The following is a 19,889-nucleotide window of genomic DNA, read 5'->3' as shown; positions in this document are numbered from 1 at the left end:
TAAATCGGTACAAAACTGTTAAAGAATCTTTAATATTTATTCTAAAATTTGTGATATATTTACGAACAAAATCATTCGTCTAGAGTTTTCTTTATTAATAACAATACACCAACAGTCTAGAGATCTTTGAATTAATTTTTTCAACTCCAAATTTCTTTTAAATACACAATTGAAAAAATGGAAGGTATCGTTTAAAAACTAGTTGGAATTATTTATATACTATGCTACATATTTGGCTTTCAAGATAAATACCAAATTTCCACTGCTACCAGTGAAACAAAAAACTGCAAATAAGGAATTTTCTAATTTTAAAAAGCTGATTCAAAAGGGTCTCCAAGTAGGAATTTTTTAACTACAAAATGAGAAATAGCTGAAATTGTCACAGTGCCAGAACTTCTTTATTTTAAACTTACGATATATCCTATGTGATAAACTATGGAATTAACTTTTATTCAGTCAATATTTCCCCTAAATCTTGTGTCTTCAGAGGCTATTAATCTAACGGATTTTTTATCCTTTCTTTATCTTGGTTGTAAATATATCTATAGAATGCAGTTAAACTAAACAACTTTAATAGGAAGTACTTAAATATTATACCATGTCTAGTACGTTTTTTAGAAATTATTGATGCGGTACCGTAATTTATAATTATCGAATTATTTTATATTTCAAAGATTAAAACATTGCAACATTTTTACATTCAAGAAAGTGTCGCAGGAAAGTGTTTATCAACTCTGAATTAATTCAAAGTGAACCATGACTAAAAATGTGTCATTTTCATTGATTCCGTCATATTTTTTTAAAAAAGTGAAAAGCTTATTATGTACAAAATCACCTGCAATGACTGAATAAGCTCAGCACAGCGGGAGTTTCTCATTCACAGAATACCAAAAGTTTCTAAAGATCCTTGTCTCTATGATTCTTATTCTGCAAAGAATCATGCTTGAGAAACGATAACTTTGCATTCATTCACTTAAAAGGAGCCTCTATAAAGCGTTAGCAAAATGTCAACAATAGAAATTAATGGGAACATTTTAATGTATAGAGTATCAATTACATCAGACACAAAGTTCACATATTGTGAAGATCCTCCCTCCTGCATGAACTGATTTAATCTACCATTCTATGGTGTTCGAAAGCTCTAAGCTCAAGCAGAAATCGATTATAATTTTCCGTAAATAATAAACTAATTTCCGTAAACAGACTGTTTTTGTAGATCTCGATTTTGAAATTCGTTATCGCAGAAACAGGGGGAAAAATGATGAATAATTAAGAAATATTGTAAAAGCATTTTTTAAAAAAGTAACACGGTTGAGCAATTGAATAAAAAGTGTGAACTAAAAAATTAAAGTTTAATTTTTTATTTATGTATTTCCTTTCATACCTTTACCTAGATGATTATTTAATGAATTATTTCTAAATATTATATGCCGAATGGAATAAATTGATCCTCACAATTTACGTGTTTTAAATTGGTGGAACTGAAAAACAGTTCAATTTCGAAAGAAGGGCGGAAAGTTGTCAGAGAGCAAGGCATTCAAAGAGGTTTCAAATATAATTTTTAAGCATCCTTGTCTATTTTACTGATTAAATTTGAAATTTCTAACAAATCAATTCTAAAGGTTGAAATCTTCAAAATTTCATTTCTCTATATGCCTTTCTTAACAAAAATATGTCTTTCCGAAAAGCCTTTATCAATATTAAAGCTGGAAATAAAAGGCCCGACAATGGGTATAATATTCCTTCGTTTTTAAGTACTAAAGTCATCTCATGTTCACATATAAACTAGGTCTCTTTCATTGTACTCACGCTATGTTTTTAATCATATGAATTAGATGATGTAAATGATCAATCAAGTTTTAATAACCAGATTGAAATCATTATTACGTCTAAGTTTTCCTTTCAAGAAAATTTTAATGCATTCAAGAAATTTTAGCTTGGTATTTTGGAAACAGTAAAGGAAATGTAAATTTTATTTTCGTATTAAAGGGAAATTGAAATAAAAATGATAGAAATTTGTTTTAAATTTTTATGATGTTTTTATTACATTCATAATTTATTTTTATAATATTTTATTTTAAAGTCTATTACTAAATTAGAACGATACAGAGTATTAAATTAATTAATTTTCATAACTTAAAAGATTAAATGAGAAAATACATATTTGATAAATTTTTTCACCCTTTGTCTTGATTTTTAAGAATATTAGGCAAAATTTTATTTCCTTTAACTATCAATAATTTAAGATGAAAACCCAATATTTTGTTAAATAATGAAAATGCATTTAATTTGATGTATAGTATTAATGAATACGTTTGACACTACGGAAAATATCGGTTAATTTTTTTTATATATATAATAAACCCCTTTGCTGAAATCATTGAAACAGAAGTTTCAAAGCTTTCTTTGATTTTAAACATAAAGGTAAATCATTATTTTAAATAATAAATCAAACATAAACAAAGAAAATGTATATATGTTTAGTCACAAGAAACTATAATTGAATGTATAATTATATGACTTAAATATTTTTAATAAGAGAAAAGCTTTATGATTCTCCGATTGCATTGTACTTAACGAGAGAAGCCAAATACTCTTACAATATATCATATGAAATGTGAAATTAAAAGACAAGCAGCATTTTAACTCCAGACCATTTGAAAGCATTTTGGTACTTGAAAAAAATACTTCCAAAACAAATAGTTGGAATCCACTTCACAAAAGAATACTAATTTAGCCTTTGAGATTTAAAATAGTTTTTCACTTTAATATATCATTTTACTTTGGAAATACTTTATTTAATGTTATGGTGAATATGTGTTCTTAATATAAGTCTTTGAATATCTGAAACAATTATTACACATTTCAAAAATGAATAAACATTAAAAGTTTCAGAAATTTCACTAATGCAGAATGAACTGAAAGTTATTATATGATCTCTACTTGGTATTTGCAACTTTAAAAAAACTGCTACACACTGCAATCGAATAATTACGCTAAATTTGGTGGAAGGGTTTCTCGTCCTTTAATTGGACAGATCAGAGGGTTGGACACTCGAAATGCGTGATATCACGTCATTTCAGACATCACATTTCATCGACTTTCCACCATTATCCTGTATATAGTAAGAGTTCTGAAATGACGATCTCTGCCCAGCCAGGACTTGCACTTGAAATATTATATGAACGCTCCCCAATTATTTGAAGTGATGCTCTCCTCTCCCCTCCCCAAAAAAGGTTAAAATAATTGTTATGTCTGATCGCCACTATGAACTGTTTGAAGACTTTCTCCATCCACAAGTCATAGAGTCACTCAAAGGAAATAATTTGAAAGATTCACGCCTTCTTAAGACAATGACACTACGCATATTTCACAGCGTTCCCTACTAGTTCTTCAAGAAATATTTCCGGATAATTTTTGTTTCACTGCCAGATGATAGTGGATGGCCCCCATTTTCATGACTTTTCATCCCATTAAATTTCTTTCAGTGGGAACATTTCAAATAATGACACCTAACAGCAACTTCAAACTATCAAAATATAGAAATTCATATGGCTAAGCCGAATGTTTGAGACATACTTTATCATTGTGTCGCCAATAGCGACTGCCAATTAGATGATGTAGGTCATTTCAAAGCGTGAAGGAATTTTTTTTCTTTAGAATTTGAAATCATGACAACTTTTCTGAATCATCCTATACAATTTATAATTCTACAATGACTTATATATTACATTTAGAATGTTTTTTTATAATATGGATAAAAATCTCAAGATATTTCGAATTATCTGGTGATTCAAATACTTCAGACTGAATAAGTTGGAAGTGAAATATCAGGAAATTTTCTGAAAAAGCTTTCTATTTATTTTTAAACTGCATAGAATTTGAAAAGTTGGACCGAAATTTTTCCAAAGTTAATGTTTCTTCAGTTTAAAAATCTTTAATCCAGCTCCAGGAACATTACTTCAGAAATCAAACTTGAAGTTTTCGTTCCACCAAATGGATTTATACTTTTTCTTTTAAATCTGGCTTTGCTAATCTTTCTGATAAAGAAGAAAAGAGAACACTTTTAGGAATTCGGTTGCTGAGTAAAATGCGCGCTTTATATTGGTTTAGTTAAGAACCAGCTGTTACAAACTACTTATATAACTAAGTGGGCAATTTAGGATTTTTAATGTTAATAATGGCATTAAATAGTTTACCCATTCATCAATTAAAGAACAGATTTCTGATGTTTTATCAGATACGTGTTATAAGCTTCTCACTAAGGATTAGTATGTAAATCCTGTCTTATAATTTATTCGTAAATATGGACTCGCACGTTTACTGAGGCAGCATGATGGCATTAAAGAATCATTCTGATATTTATATCTGAATAGTTTAAGTACCATTTGTCTTATGTAATTGCATTTAGATGACGTATTTTTTAAGATAATTCAATTTTACGTAATTATTTTATATACAATTTCAGAGCAGATCAACGAAAAAAAGGATTTTGAAGCAATCTTAATCTTTTATATCTTGACAGTACATAAAAATACCACTTTTTAATCGAATAATCATATTTTCGAAAACTGAGAACTGGCGGTACTCGGAAAAAATATTTTAGCTTCGGCGGCGGAAAGTAAATGGCAGCTAAAGTCAGAAATGAAATCAAATGTATCATTGATTAATCCAATTATTTCATGAAATTATCGAGTGCTTCTTTCCTACTTGAGATTATTCTATACCAAATGTTTGCAGTGACGCAAACCTATAGTTACAAATTTAATAACAAATCAATTCTGGATATCTGGATTTAATATAATTATAGAATTCAATTTCGATTGCATCTCAATGCTGTAGCTTTTATCTGATTTTTTTTTAAAAATATTTATTTATATTTACTGATTGAAATATTTATTATTTTCAATAATTGGAATGTAAATGTGCTTATAAAAATGTGGTGAAAATGCATGGAATAAATGAATGGCAAACACGATTAGCAGAACACACAGTTCTAAATAAACTATCTCATTTATTGCAGTTTCACACTTTAGTGAAGTAAAATATGGAAAATATTCAGGAAAAATACTTTTCTGATTGTCACTTCATTGGTGGCTGTTCTGATAGGAAGACCTTTCAGTTCACCTTTCATTACCTCTTCTCGAATTTCAAATATAATGTTCATATGCATACAGAAAACATGCACAAAAATACTATGAGATATCGTCAAATAATTTAAAAAAATAGCTTTTTTTTTAGAAAAAAAGATATCTCGTCTGTTAAAATGGCCCAGACTTATGAAATCTGGGCCATCTCATATATTAAAAAATGAGTGTCTTCTATTTTTATTCAGAATAACAAAATAAAGTTACCTGAATTGATACTTTGATATTTTACTTTTAATTTCTTGAAACTATATTTTAACTTTTCGTATTGTTTTTATGCAAAGATTTTTAACAGTAAACTATTCACCAAATTATTGAAGGAATTTGGTTTAAACGACGCATTAGTATCAGATTTCAAATAATTTAACTTATTTTCTAAGCTGTTAACAAACAGAGAAATTTTATTTCAGCTGTATGTTTTAAACCATCATTAACATATGCATTTTGGGATCAAAGACAGAAGTAAATATTAAATAATCTACTATAGAATACTAATGAAAAATAAAAATAAAATTTATGATACGAATGTGTTGATAGGATTCCGTGAAAATCATGTTAAATTCTGTAAGAATAATTTGGCACTTTTTATTTTCCAATAAATTAATCTTCTCTAATATTTTAAATATTAGAAGCATTTTCAGATTGATTATAAATTTGAATTAAATAAATCCATATTATTATTTTTACTTATCAAAATCTCTTCGGTGATTTTAGAATGACACAAATGACAGAAATCCTTTAAATGAAAAAAACAAATATTTCTGCATTATCCCTTTGATTTCTCAGAAATATTTTATTAAGAGTATCTCCAACAAAATTCACTATTCCTCTATGAGAATATCAACACTATTATTAGACACTATTTAACACTATTTACAACACTATTTAAATCTTATCAAGTATACATCCAGTTATTGAAATTTTATTACAATACGTTTGAAAATTGTCATAATTCAATTCTGAAAGCAGAGAAAACGATTTGAACAATTTTCATTAAGGAGATATTTTAGATAATTCAATTGTAAAATCTTTTCTCTTTTGTTTGCAATCTGTGCAAGCTAAACGTATCGGTATTCTGTGCTATTGGAACAAATCTCTAAAATAGAATGATTCAGTGAGTCGAACCCACGAAACTAAGATATAGACACTGACGAGTGCTGTCCAAAGAAATTAGGCAAAAACCGTACCAATCTGAGGTCAGATACTTCAGGAGTTCCAACAATTATCCAGGACTGTTATTTCGATAAATACCATGCTCAAGGAAGCAAATTTTCTTGGTGTCCATAATTATGCTGCCACCCATAACATTTTTCAAGCAAAATCCAACCATGCTGGAAGAAACGTCCAAATTGGACCATATTTGTGTAGAAACAGGTTCTCTGGAGGGATGAATTAAGATCCAATCTCTACGAGTCGGATGGCAGAGTCTGGGTTTGGCGTATGCATAGAGAACGCCTTTTGTCAGAATGTTTTATGCTTACAGTAGTTTGGCGGAGGTGGAATCATGGTCCGGGGATGTTTCTCGTGGTTTGGATTGGAACTCTTGATCCAATTCATGGTAAGCTCAACACCGCCTCCACTATTCTAGACAATGACGTGCTTCCTGCGCTGAAAATTCTACGGGTTAGATCATTATTACTCCACAATGATAATGTCACTTGTCATGTTGCGAGGCCCACCATGGTTCGTATGATGACAATGGGGTGAATCGAATGAATTGGCCTGCCCAGAATCCAGAATTGAATCCTGCAGAAAATCTCTGGGATGAGTTCAATTGCTGAATTAAAGGGTACAGCAACCGTCCAAAATCGGTGAAAGAACTTCCATGCCTTCTCCAAGCCGAGTCTAAGAAAATACAACTGTCCATCCCCCAGACACTAGTGGAAAGCATGCCTCGGAGGGTTAAGACTGTAATTACCTCAGGTGGAGGCTCTACCCACTACTGAATATGAATAAATTGTGTTTATCTCTTTCATCACAGGTATCCAATTACTGATTACTGATTAGTGTATTTCATTAATATATTTTTTAATTTCTGTCTTTTATAAATATATTATAAGAATCATTTATCAAGTCATATAATATATTTAAATGCGCTACTTAAAAAAAATTATGATAAAATGAAAATTTATTACATAGAAATGCATTTACAGTCACAATATTCCTAAATGTGCATGAGTGATCAAGTCGTCTTTAATAATTTTTGTTTCTAAGTATGAGGAAGATTTATCATCTTTATTCTCAATTGTTTCAGAATAAATTTCTGAAAACTTCCTTTTAAAAGTTAAATATCCCAAAATCCACAGAACTACAAATAAATAATATTTCTTTATTTGTAGAATAATAAAGAATAATAAAATAAAGAATATTTCTCTTAAATGGATACCACAGTATACATGTAGTTTGTTTAAATAAATGTAAGAAATACTGTAATTAATAAGCGTTTTGTATTAATTTGAAGGATCAACTAGAAGGGAAAACTGGAATTCTAGAACTTGGAATTATTCTATAGTTTTTCTCCTTTAATAATTATACTAGCTTTTTCTATAATTATTTTTATGTGATGTTTCATATAAATGCATGAAAGTGAAATTATTTAGTCCTTAATTTATTTCCTTTAAAATAACAGAAGTTATAAAAAAATGATATGCACAAAGTAAAAATATTCGCTAAATGCTTTTATAAAATTGAATCATTCATTTCTTTGATTTCCGCAATTATTTCATGAAAGATATTATTTTTTTATCTGAAAAAAAATTGTGAAAATCTAAAAAAACTTTGCGTTATGAATTTAATTATGTTGACATATTTATTTTATTGAAACAAAAATGCACTTAAATTTTATAACTGTCTGCACCATTACATTATAGTAGAGTTTAAATGTTCAAAAAACTAATTTTGCAATTTTTAATTCTTTTAAATAACATATCAGAAACTGAATTTAAATAATAACGGATGATTAAACGCTATAAGTAATAAAGGTGCTTATTTTCCTTTACATATTTAAACAAATAAAATTTCTTTCAATATTTTAATTTTAAGAAATTAAATTGTTTTTTTTAAACTCGTGTATACAAAATAATTAAAATAGCAGAACTATTCGAAATTTTTACAAAATATAAATCTTTAATTACTGAAAGCTATTAATTCGGTATATATATATGTATGTATATATGCAGTTAACATATACTGACAAATTAAATGAAAAATAATGAATGCATTAATTAAGAAATGATTCTGTTTAATTACTATAATATGTTTAAAATAATGTGGCATTTTTAATTAATCAGCAGCAACATATGAATTACCAAAAGAATGACGAGTAAAAATAGTAAAGCATGATCGATATTCTTAGGTAATTCTTATCAAAAATGTGTCTTTTGCTTAGGAATTGAACGGAAATAAAAGTGCACATATAGAAAAGTATCATATTTTTATCTATTTTATGTCACTAATTAAATTATATTTTGTAATTTTAAGAGAGAATTGAAAATTTATATTTCTTTTTGGTGAAACTTTCAAAGATAATCTTTAGAAAGAAGAGCGAATTTGTATTCAAGTGCTTTTATTTAAATTTAAAAAGAAAAATATTTGCGAAATGTTAAATAAAAATTTATAAGCACATATACTTGATTATTTTTATTTGTTAATGAATGATATTTTTTAATTTAAGAAAATTTACGAAAATTTCCATATTTTTTTAATAAACAGTTAAAATTTTATGTAAATAAAAATCCGTAAATTAATTTAAAGAATAAGTAATCAACAAAAAGCATATTGAAAGTAAAAATATTCTGAACTCTTTTAGACATTCTTCTTTCGAAGAACAATAATAAAATATAAGTTTTCAATTTACCTGTAGATGAAAACATCTGCGTTCAGGATTACCTCAGATTTCAAGTAAATAAAAACGTTTCTACAAACTGCTGGATTGGGGTGTGCCGTTGGGTGTCAAGGATCTGATTCTCATGCCAGGTGAGTTGACGCTTCGCAAGGTCTCTGTGTGTGTCACTTGCAGAGTGCTGGTAAAACTCTGGTTCTTGGTGCGTCGAAAGCCACAAAACATGTACAAGAACATCTTCTTGAACTTTTGACCGAAGATGCAGTAGATAACGAAATTGACTGAAGAATTGAAAGTCACCAGGAGGTTTGATACTCGCACCAAAGCCGGAACGAATAGGTCGAACAACTCTAGGATGTTGATGAGAAGTGCCAGTATGTTGCAGACGAAGAAAATGGACACCACACAGATGAGCATCATGGCCAATCCGATCTCCTTCTCCTCCCTGCGGGTCAATCTCTGTCTGTCCTTATTGGCATGCTGCACTGCCTTCCAAATAGAAATATTCAGCACCGCCAAAGTGAGAAAGGGAATAAAATACATAACAAAGAGATAAAGCCATATGTAATACACTTTGTAGTAAAGTTTGTTCATTCTGAATTCACTAGGCTTTGCTATGTACACGCTGCTGTTGGTTTCAGGGTCTAGAACCTCAGTGACATTGATTTCCCAGAATCTTGGAATGTTGTAACAGACAGCAAATATCACGATCAGAAGGTTGAAAAGTCTTGCTCGTCTGTATGTGCAAAGAAATCTTGCCTTGAGGGGATGACATACCGCAACGTACCTCTCGACTGTAACCCCAACTGTGGTCCACACAGACCCTGTCTGAGCTATGAGGCCAATAGGATAAGCCACCATGACTACAAAGGGAAATATTTCAAACGTGTAGCGGTACAATATAGCTAACTTGTAGCCCAGCTTGTGCAGACCCAACATTGTGACAGAAGATATGAGAACGATGGTATCGAAGAATGCGAGTCCTTGGAGTCCGCAGTTGACAGACGATCTCATCTCTGGTTTCGACAAAATTATTAAGGATATCACATTGCCAATGATGCCCATACATCCTAGTAATGTTAGTACAGCGCCTTCTGTTATGAATTCAAACATTGTAATGTCCGGAATGGCAACAGTGATATTATCAAAAATGTAAGAATTGTTGTCTTCCATCATTTCTGCTTGTTAAATAAAATAAAAACAATACAAAAAATTTTAAAGCAAAGGAAGCTACGTTTCACATCTATACATTTATAATATCATGGAAAAAATCGAGCACCAGGTGAAAATAGTTCATAAAAGTTTGCTCAATGAAAGAAGCAACTGTGAAGATTTTATTACGATTGATTGGAGATGTAACCACAGAAAATAACTCTATTTTTCTTAGAAAGTAATATATTCAGCATTTTCTATTTGTTCGAAACGAATAAAACTTAGTCAAAGTTCCATCTATTTTCATAAATAAGTGAATTATTTACAAGAAATAATTCCCAATATAATTCAGTTTGAATCACAGAATTTGAAGAAAGATGCCACTATATGTCAAAATATTGAAATGCAATTGTTTTGAGAATTATTTTGTCATGCCAATACACAATTATCACACGTTTCAAGTCTCATTAAAGGTTCATAGAATCATTATTTGCGAGCAGATAATAGCAACAATTGTACATAGTTTTTGCTTTCAGCTAATAGTAATACTTTTTTTTTTACTTTATTAGTTCAAATTCTAAAATGATATACAAATATAACTTTAATTTGAATTTATGAAAACTGAAACTTATTTTTTAATAAATGTTTGTATAATCAAATAATTATAGATACTCTGCTATTTCATCAGTACAATCGAAAAACTGACACGGAATAACTTACATTCAACATCTGCAATATGGCTTGAAAGAATGAAATTCAAAATGAAAGTAAAGTAAACATCAGTTCATGAGACATCTTAAATTCCTTGTGATATTTCATGCACATTCATTCATGAATGTCACGCTCATGATTGAGAAACATTCATGAATCGTGAATCTAACAGTGCTTTGTACTTTACGGAGCTCAGTGTTAATTTAGCAAATACAGTTATAAGATTCAATTGCCTATTCTACAAATTTAATTGAAAATGCATAAAACAGCTGTGCTTAATATTGAAATTCTCATATAACCTGTGCTGTACATTTAAGATTAAATAAGCAAATAAAAGTTAATGCACTATAATAAAAGGCTGTCTCTTAATTATTGAAACTTCATAATATGATTTAAATGATATGCCATTTATAAAAATATCTAAAGTTTTCAATATTGCAATATTATAAAGCGTGAAATGTACTTGAACACGTGTCTGTCTTAAAATAAATTTCGCTTTAGTAATAATTTGGTTGAAACACTGTTTAAATATTGATTAGTATCTTCAATAGATTTTGAAATGCCAAGCTTATCCTAATATTTTTTTCTGAGAATACTTTTGCGAAAGATTAAAACCTACCACTAGATGAAGCTCAGACTAGTCCAAGATGCGGTTTGGTCACATAAAGGAGAATCTATATTCGTGCATAATCTTCAAGAATTGAATCGCTTCCATTTTGCGCAAATTTCAGATAAACAAAAAGGTATACCCAAAGGCAAAGCAGCTTAGCTGTGGAGAATTTTTTTCATCATTTCTAGCTAAAAGTGCTTGATGATTTTAAATATTTGCCATGGTGAAAGTTCGGATGCGTTCCACAAGTGCCTGGAACCGAAAATGAGGAATTGAAGGTCGCTTGCTCAGTGTCGGCGCTTCGTCTGTTCGCGGGTGAAAGCGCACGAAAAGCGGGGCTAAAATCGACCCTCCTCATAGAGGGCGTTGCTGAGGACAAACTTTTCGGAGAAGCCATCATTACAGGAACTGAAGACTGTAAAGGCAAGTGTGTAAAAAAAGTGAAAAGAAAATTAATTCGGGTAATTTGTTTGATGCACTGCTATCATGCGAGTTTAAAATGTTAAAGCATAAAAAAAAAGTTACATTTTGGTTTTGTTTTAAGGAAATTATAATTTTGTATTAAGTGCAAATTCAAACATTCGAAAAAGCAAGAGTAAGAGAAACTGGCTGCGCTCCAATTCCTAACATTGAATTTTAAAATCAACATAATTTCTCATTTGGAAATGGTTTTTTAAACTGAGCCAACCTTTGTAATGGGTACTATATTCAGAACAATTTTATTTCATTAAATAAAAAGAGAACACCACGTTAAATTCTTTTTTTTACAAATTTTTTTGAATGCTTATTGGTTGAAATACGATTCTTTATTAAATTTACAGTAAATATTTAATATGCACGCTTTATTTCACAATGACTAAATGCGAAAGTAATTACACCTAATTTAATGCATTTATTTATATTGAAACCTTAATCACTTACTCATGCTAAAATGCTTATCCTTTGCTAATTTTGTTAAGTATTTACATTTTCTAGTCAGCTGGATCTGAAACTGAAGAAAAAACAAATATTCAAAGTTACTGAGTTTGTTTTCAAAACTAATCAAATTTTGAATAAAATTTTACAAATACCACTTGCAATATAATAAAAACATGCTTTGAAACATTTGAAAATCTGTATAAAACCCTCTTAAACAATTAAAAGTAAAAGCATAGCATATATTTTTGTTTTAATTGGAATTAAATTTGCTTCAACTGAAATTACTTTGAATTTCCAGTTCAGTTATGATAAAATTTCTGAGTTGGTTTTTCTTTTAAATCGTATTAATCCTTCTTTCTCCATGTTTTATGAATAAATTCTAAAGGAATAAAATTTCATAGGTTTTCGCAATTTTATAAAAAAATAAATTAACATATTATGTATGTTATCAACAATCACTATTTTGAAAATTAGACAAGTAACTTTACTTGCGCTTATGAAGAGAAACATTACATTGAACTAAAAAACAATGTTGATAAAACTTATAATAATGTATTTTTAGTATTTTTTTAAAGTATTCATTTTGTTAAATTATTCTTAGTTTCATTTAGTTTTTCTTTCTACCATGCTAAATTTTATTCAGTAACAAAAGATTTTTTTGCAGAAAATATACACTGCTGGCCATCAAAATTGCAACAGCATGAAGAAAAGCAAATATAATAAAGATATTTATTGTACGTAAATAGTATGGCACGAAGAATTTGCAAGCAGTTTGGCGGTTTATAGGGGAGTGAAATTAGTAGAAAACGCTACCATTCCTGGCAGCTAAAACGGCCTTTACCCGGTTAGGTATAGAATGATTGGATTAGATGATTTGGATGACAGAAACCGGCAACCCATTCCATGCTGCTTCAAGTCTATATCACATTTCTCTAACCATATTCGATAGAAAAGGGTTGCGGGCCAGTCTTTCAGCAACCCATGACCATATATTTTCATTGGGTGACAGATCTGAATACCATGCAGCAATCGAAGGATCGGGGAAGGTCTGAACACGGCGTGCAAATGTGATCTTGCATTATCTTGTTGGAAGATAGCGTTTGGCCGACCAAGATGATAAAGCACAACCATTGGACGTAAGATGTCAGAAATGTACCAATCTGCGTTCAAATGACCTTTGATCCGAACTATAGATTTGCGTGTGTCGCGTACCCAATTTCTTGCCCAAAAATCTCACACCAGGCTCAGGACCCCTATGCTGATATTGAAGCAAGCAGACGACGTGCGGTCCTTCGGAGCCTCCAGACACGTATACGGCCCTCAGAATATTGCATCCAGAACCGGGTATCGTCTAAAAAGACTACACTTTGGCTTTCATGTAATCACTTTTGTCGCTCGGCGCATTCGAATCGCCGTCTCCCTCTATGCTGCATTTTCAAGGAAAGCCGAAGTAATGGTCGCCTTACTTACAGTCCAAGTTGCTGCAAACGTCGTCGCACCGTACAAGCGGATACTGAGCGTGCTGCAAATATGCCCATTTCCTGACTAATGACCGTGATGTGATTTTAGGGTTTTGCAGGGCTGACCGCGCAATATGTCTGTCCTCTTGGGGGTTACTCATTGGAGGGCGTTGAGATCCTGCATACCGTTCAATACGATCCTCAGTAATCCATTGATTCCATATTCGTATACAGTGGTTGGATTTCGACCAGTGCGATAGGCGATATCATGGCACGACAAGCCACACTAACTACAGGCAACCATCCTACCTCTGTCGAATTCTGACACCTACTGATAAGAATTTCTTCTTATTATTAGAAGCATAGCAGAATATTCTGAGCAAATTCCAACTTTACAAAGCTCTTTGCGAATGAGAAATCCACTACACAATTTTTCTTTTATGCAGGGATTCGGATGTCATTTCTTCCTCCTGCGTAGTCTAAAAGCGCTGAGATATTAATCATTTGCATATCCCAAACTCTTCTTCCTTTCATGTGATTTTGACGTCCGTCAGATCATTCTTTCCTGGTGTTGCAATTTTAATGACCGGCATTGTAAACAGAGCTTTAACGAAAATTCTTTCAAAATTGATTATATTCATACAAAATGCAAAGAGATATCGATTTTCGTATATCTTATATATTGCATATATTTTATGTGTTTTCTGTTATAGATTTATTTGAAGAAAATCAGAATTGATGTTTTTATTTTCTATCATTTCCACAAGTATCTAAATGACAAAATCCTACTTTCTTAAAAAAGTTGTATTGACTCATTTCAAATTAGCAGTTTTAGCAATAAAGGATCAGTAGTTAAAAATTTGATTCCACCAAAATTTGATTGCGTATGCAGGTGTGCCACCTCCTTTTAAATTTCTTTATGCTTAAGTGGCTTAATAGTTTTAAACATGAAGTTGCTGTCTTCAGCAGTTTCGGAATCCCAAATAAAGATTTTATGTTTCCAGTGCGTTGGTCTTAGATGATAGCTTAAACAGCATAAACTATGCTTATCTGCAATAATCTTAGTGTTAACTGAATCACTAAGCTGCTTAGTTTTAGTAAGATATTGAATTTATTGTGAAATTTAATGAATCATAAACGAGGAAGAGTCTCTCAATTTATATCCATCGGAATCAAATATCTTTCAGTTGATATGTTGGGAATGCACATTTAGAGGGAAAGCTCTCTTAATGAAAGAGTCACTGTCCTTATTCGATCAGGGTGAAAGAAAAATCCATGCATATTCGATAAGTCTATTGTTAAGTAAATCAAACCAATAAAAACTTCTTTCCGACAGTAATTTAAACCTTACTAATTCAAGTTATAATTATTAATTAAAATAACAAATATATCATATTAGTAATTAATATTTGCATAAGAAAAGCATAAATGTGTCTGAAGTAGGGATTGCAATACCGGACCCAAATTTCAATACCGGTATTCGGTATTAATTAGATCTTAATACCGAGATACAAGTTTTAATACCGGTATTAGAAAATTTAGAAAAAGAAAGAAAACACGGGTATTAATTTTTTTATTTGCCAGTTTTATAAGAGAGAGTAAATATCACAAAAAATAATTTTGTAACTTATAAATTATAACAGTATATAAAGAATCAAAAAAAGTAAAGGAACATCTTATTTATTTAAATCACAAAAAAGTGTAAATATCACTATTCAGTCTGTGGTAATATTACAAATTTTTGAAATGTGATCTTAAAAAACATTATGCATCAATTGTACCGTCATTAAGCCTGAAAAGTAATTTTGTGCAAAAATTACCAGCTGTCGAAAACGTTCTTTCGGCATCTACGCTAGTTGGTTGTACTGTTAGCAATGTGCGATATACGTTTCCCTCATTTTCTTCAAATAAATGAATTTCTCGTCGGATGGTTTTGGATATAGCTGATTTCTGTATTGTATTTTGGTTCGTTGAAATTTTTTTATTTATCGCTCATTCTAATCTTTGTTCAAGAAACAATTCCTTTTCACTATCGACATTAGTGTTATCATAATCTTCGATAACTGAACCGAATTCTTCTGGATAGGTTTGTGGGTAAATAATTTTAAAAAAATTTGCTATAAACTTAATCAGATTTGAATTGTTTATTTTTATTTTTTTTCATTTTCATTTTTAAAATCATTATAATCATGTAAATACCATAAAACTTTTTTCTATTTCGGTATGTCTTTCTTCTGTACGATTTTTCAATGTAATATATAATTCTTCAGATAGTGATGTGTGCTGTTCTTTCAGTGACTGAAATATGAAATTTATTGTTGCATTAGCTGTTAATAAATTAGAATCTCTCCGACATAATGCCTCAATAGTCAGTTTTATTGGAAATAGAGCCGATACAGTTCTGGATATTAAGTCGAATTCACTATCCGAAAAAATTAATTTATAGCTTTAAGTCGATTATTGCTTTTTGGAATGGATTTTTCAGTTTCAAAATTCATCCCATCATCAGAAGTAAACTGTTCCAACGTGTTTTAGAATCTAATATTAGCATATATTCTGTTTTATTTTCAGTTAGCATATATGTCTTAGTAATATGTCATTTTTTATAGGGGAACGTTTAAATTTCTTAGCAATTTTTCGAACTTTATAGGAAACAATTCTTGATGGATTAATATTTCATCCTCATTAGCAATATCTTCTTCAACCATTACATTGACATTATCTTCATTGTCAATATCATTCTCACTCTTACTCTCTTCAAAGTTCGAATCCGCAGTTTTTATATCCACAGTATTTGGATTCTTCTGGTTTTTATTTTTTGGTATAATACATATATTACTCCTAATTGAATTCCATTCATATAGCACAATTGCTGATTTGCATAACTGTTGCTCCATCAGTCGTTATGGATACAATATCTTCTTTCAGGGATAATCCAAGTTTCGCTAATTTAGATTTAAGCAATTAATATATATATATATATATATATATATATATATATATATATATATATATATATATATATATATATATATATATATATATATATCGTGTTAGATATTTCTCTCTCAATGCCTTTTACTTATAGAAATTTCTTTGACATGTGTCGATTCGAGAAATATAATCTTAGGTGTCTTGGGAAGGAACGTTATGGGCGTTTGGGATTTTTATACCTGCTCTTGAATCTTCAGAGTTTTACTAGTCATCCCCTTTTGAGAGCCGGTGTCGGAAATAAATAAAAAAAAGTAGGAATTAGATCAGGAAATGATAGAAAATGTCAGAATATAGGCATACGAAAATATTTTAAAATAGTAATATAGGCTTAATTAATGATAAAAATAGGAAATTAATTAGGTTTTAAAATGGATTAAGAAATATCATTACACATATATATACCGGGTGATTATAAAAAAAACAAAAAAACAAAACTACCACGATATATGAGACCGTAACTATCACATTATTCACAGGAGAAGAGTAAAATTTTGGTTCAAAATATTTTGAAGTATTCACTCAAGAATCGTAAGAAAAAAAAAGTTAATTTTAAACAATGACAGTTACAGTGGTAACATTTTCAAATGACAACACCAACATTTTTTATTGAAATGTTTTCCGTAGCAAAGAATAATGTTACTTTCATGATGTTAAAAATTGGCATTTTTTGAAAATGCTATTTAAAATATAATTAAAATTTACGAGTAAGATTGTAAATTATTTAATTGAAACATTCCATATATTTCTTAATTGTACGTGTTTTCCATTTAGAGGACTATTGTTATCTTTTTTGCCAAAATTTTATTCCTAATTTAGATAAAAATTATATATAGTCAATTTCCATTTAAGTTATAGTGATTAAATTCATCGAAAAAAGAATTAATATGAAAAACCGTATATGAATTTCAAGAATCAAGTCTCTTTTTCTTCTGAATGAGTCATAATTATAAAATCGAGATACAGAGGCCTGATTACATCTTTGTCTTTGAATTCGAAGCATCGAAGGTTCTGATGCGATACGTTTCGTGCGTGGATGTAAATGCATTTTAAATTAAATTTATTTAAAACTGTCATGTTTTTTTTCATCGCAAAGGCATGAAAGTTTTATCATTTATTTGAGAAGAATATGAAATTTTGATTCACCAATCGATAGAGATATTTATCCATGATTTTTCCTTCTCATTCACTGTGCTTAAATTGATTCGAATCAAATAGTGAAGAAAAAATAAAACATTAGACAAAAAAGTTGTGAATGACATTTACTTCCGTGCCGCTTGAAATGGAATTGGATTTGACAGAAAGAAGTACGATTATGCTACATTCATAGATCTACCCTTTAAAGATATCTATTCTGAAATTTTAAAAATGTATGGATATTGAAACAAACAAGGATTCGAATACTCAGTCATAAATATTAAAGTAATTTTATTTTTCCATGAATGTTTGTCCTCGCGGCTCATTGTAAGCTCTGAGAATGAAAACAGGAGAAAACATCTGTTATTGCGGAATAGAATTGAAGTTTGCGAAAAGAACTCCAAGGAGGAATAATAAAGAATTGCACCTTTTAAATTATTTTGCTATTTGATAATAATCTGTCACTTTTAACAAAACTAATGATGCAACTAAAAAAATGAATAAGTTTTCTTTGCACTTTCATGGTAATGATTTCAAAAATAATACACATCTCAAATTGCTTCAAAATTTTATAAAGGATAGATGCCAGACTTATTTGAACGTTAAAATTGTCAGATAGTATATCTAATGTATTAAAAAAATTTTAAAGGGCAAGGAATTCTGAATGAAATATGCAGATAAATTTTAGTTTACTTTGTACTACATAATGCTACTACTTTAATAAATATTTATTCATTCTATTTCATAAAAAAACTTTTAATATTGAATAATTATCAAAATAGAATATCTCATCAACGGAATTTTATTAAAAGCTTCAAACCACATCACGTTTTTTAAATCAACGCGAAAAGCCCCCAATTTGCCACAAAATATGAGGATACGGAGAGGCTAGATGCATTTGATATCCCTTCATGTGGTTTACTGTAGGAATACAAAAATTAAAAAAAATGAATAATTGTTTAATTATTGATAGAAATTATTATTTTTTAAAATGACTTAAATGGTATTATTGTTCATAAATACATAAATTTATGAAACATGAAATAAAATTTAGGCAAGGAATATTTACAAACATTAAATTTTAATTTAGTTTAATCTAAGATTTAAGGTTTTATCATAAGTTCCTTATTGAATTCATATCATGTTGTGCATTTTAGTTCATAGTATAGTTAAATAAATAATTTGTTTTCAAAATGGATTGGATAAATTGCATCGCATGATTATTTATTATTCCTTTCAAGACACGCTTTATAAGAATAATTATAGATAAAAAAATTGTGAACATACGAATACGTAAAAATAATTCATATAGTTAAATAAAACAAACTGAAGGAATATAATGGGGCACTTGAATTCAGGCTTCCATTCAGAACTGTTATAAAAGTAATTTGCTCTGAGAAAGTAAGCGGAAGTAAATAATCTCTCCATTAAAACGGAATATCAAAAAACATTTCATTTCCAGAAACTTTGCTCCATCCAGGTATTTTCAAATAAGTAAAAAAGGTTGGGAATGATCCCGTGTTGAAATTTTATAGATGGGCGTATTGGCTCTAAATAAAAGTGGGAAACGTCCCTACAAAGGATCGCTTATGAATGATGCCATCAAATGTTGTTCTCCTTTTAGCATCGGCCTGTCACCTCTAACGATGGGCCATCGTCCGAAGACGGGCACCGAGAAATACTTCATCCGCATAAACGGCACTTCTCCCATCTGGGCTGTTACGGTCGCGGAGAAACAAATTGTGTCAATTTATTTACTCACTTTTTTCTATCTTGTAGACTTTACTCAGAGAGATAACGATGATTCGCAAGTAAAGTGTGAAGAAAGGAGACTTTACGCTCAGGAAGTGGCATTTTTTGTTCTATTGCGCACACACATAGCTCTTCATCCCATGCTGTGTATCTAAAATGTCGGGAAAGAG

At 29.9% G+C, this 19,889-nt stretch overlaps 1 protein-coding gene across 1 annotated transcript in view; it reads right to left on the bottom strand.

Annotated features, from left to right (window-relative positions):
* Window positions 1-10,712, bottom strand: part of LOC129984666 (FMRFamide receptor-like) — a 34,943-nt gene extending 24,231 nt beyond the window's left edge. Inside the window, exon 1 of the mRNA XM_056094593.1 lies at window positions 9,004-10,712. Coding sequence (XP_055950568.1) covers window positions 9,064-10,164 — 1,101 coding nt within the window. The 5' untranslated portion in view covers window positions 10,165-10,712 and the 3' untranslated portion in view covers window positions 9,004-9,063. The remainder of the gene's footprint in view (window positions 1-9,003) is intronic.
* Between the last annotated feature and the right edge of the window lie 9,177 nt (window positions 10,713-19,889).

This window comes from Argiope bruennichi, chromosome 9 (genome assembly GCF_947563725.1).
Source record: "Argiope bruennichi chromosome 9, qqArgBrue1.1, whole genome shotgun sequence".
Classification (NCBI taxonomy): Eukaryota; Metazoa; Arthropoda; class Arachnida; order Araneae; family Araneidae; genus Argiope; species Argiope bruennichi.
This window is presented reverse-complemented; position numbering and strand designations above follow the sequence as displayed.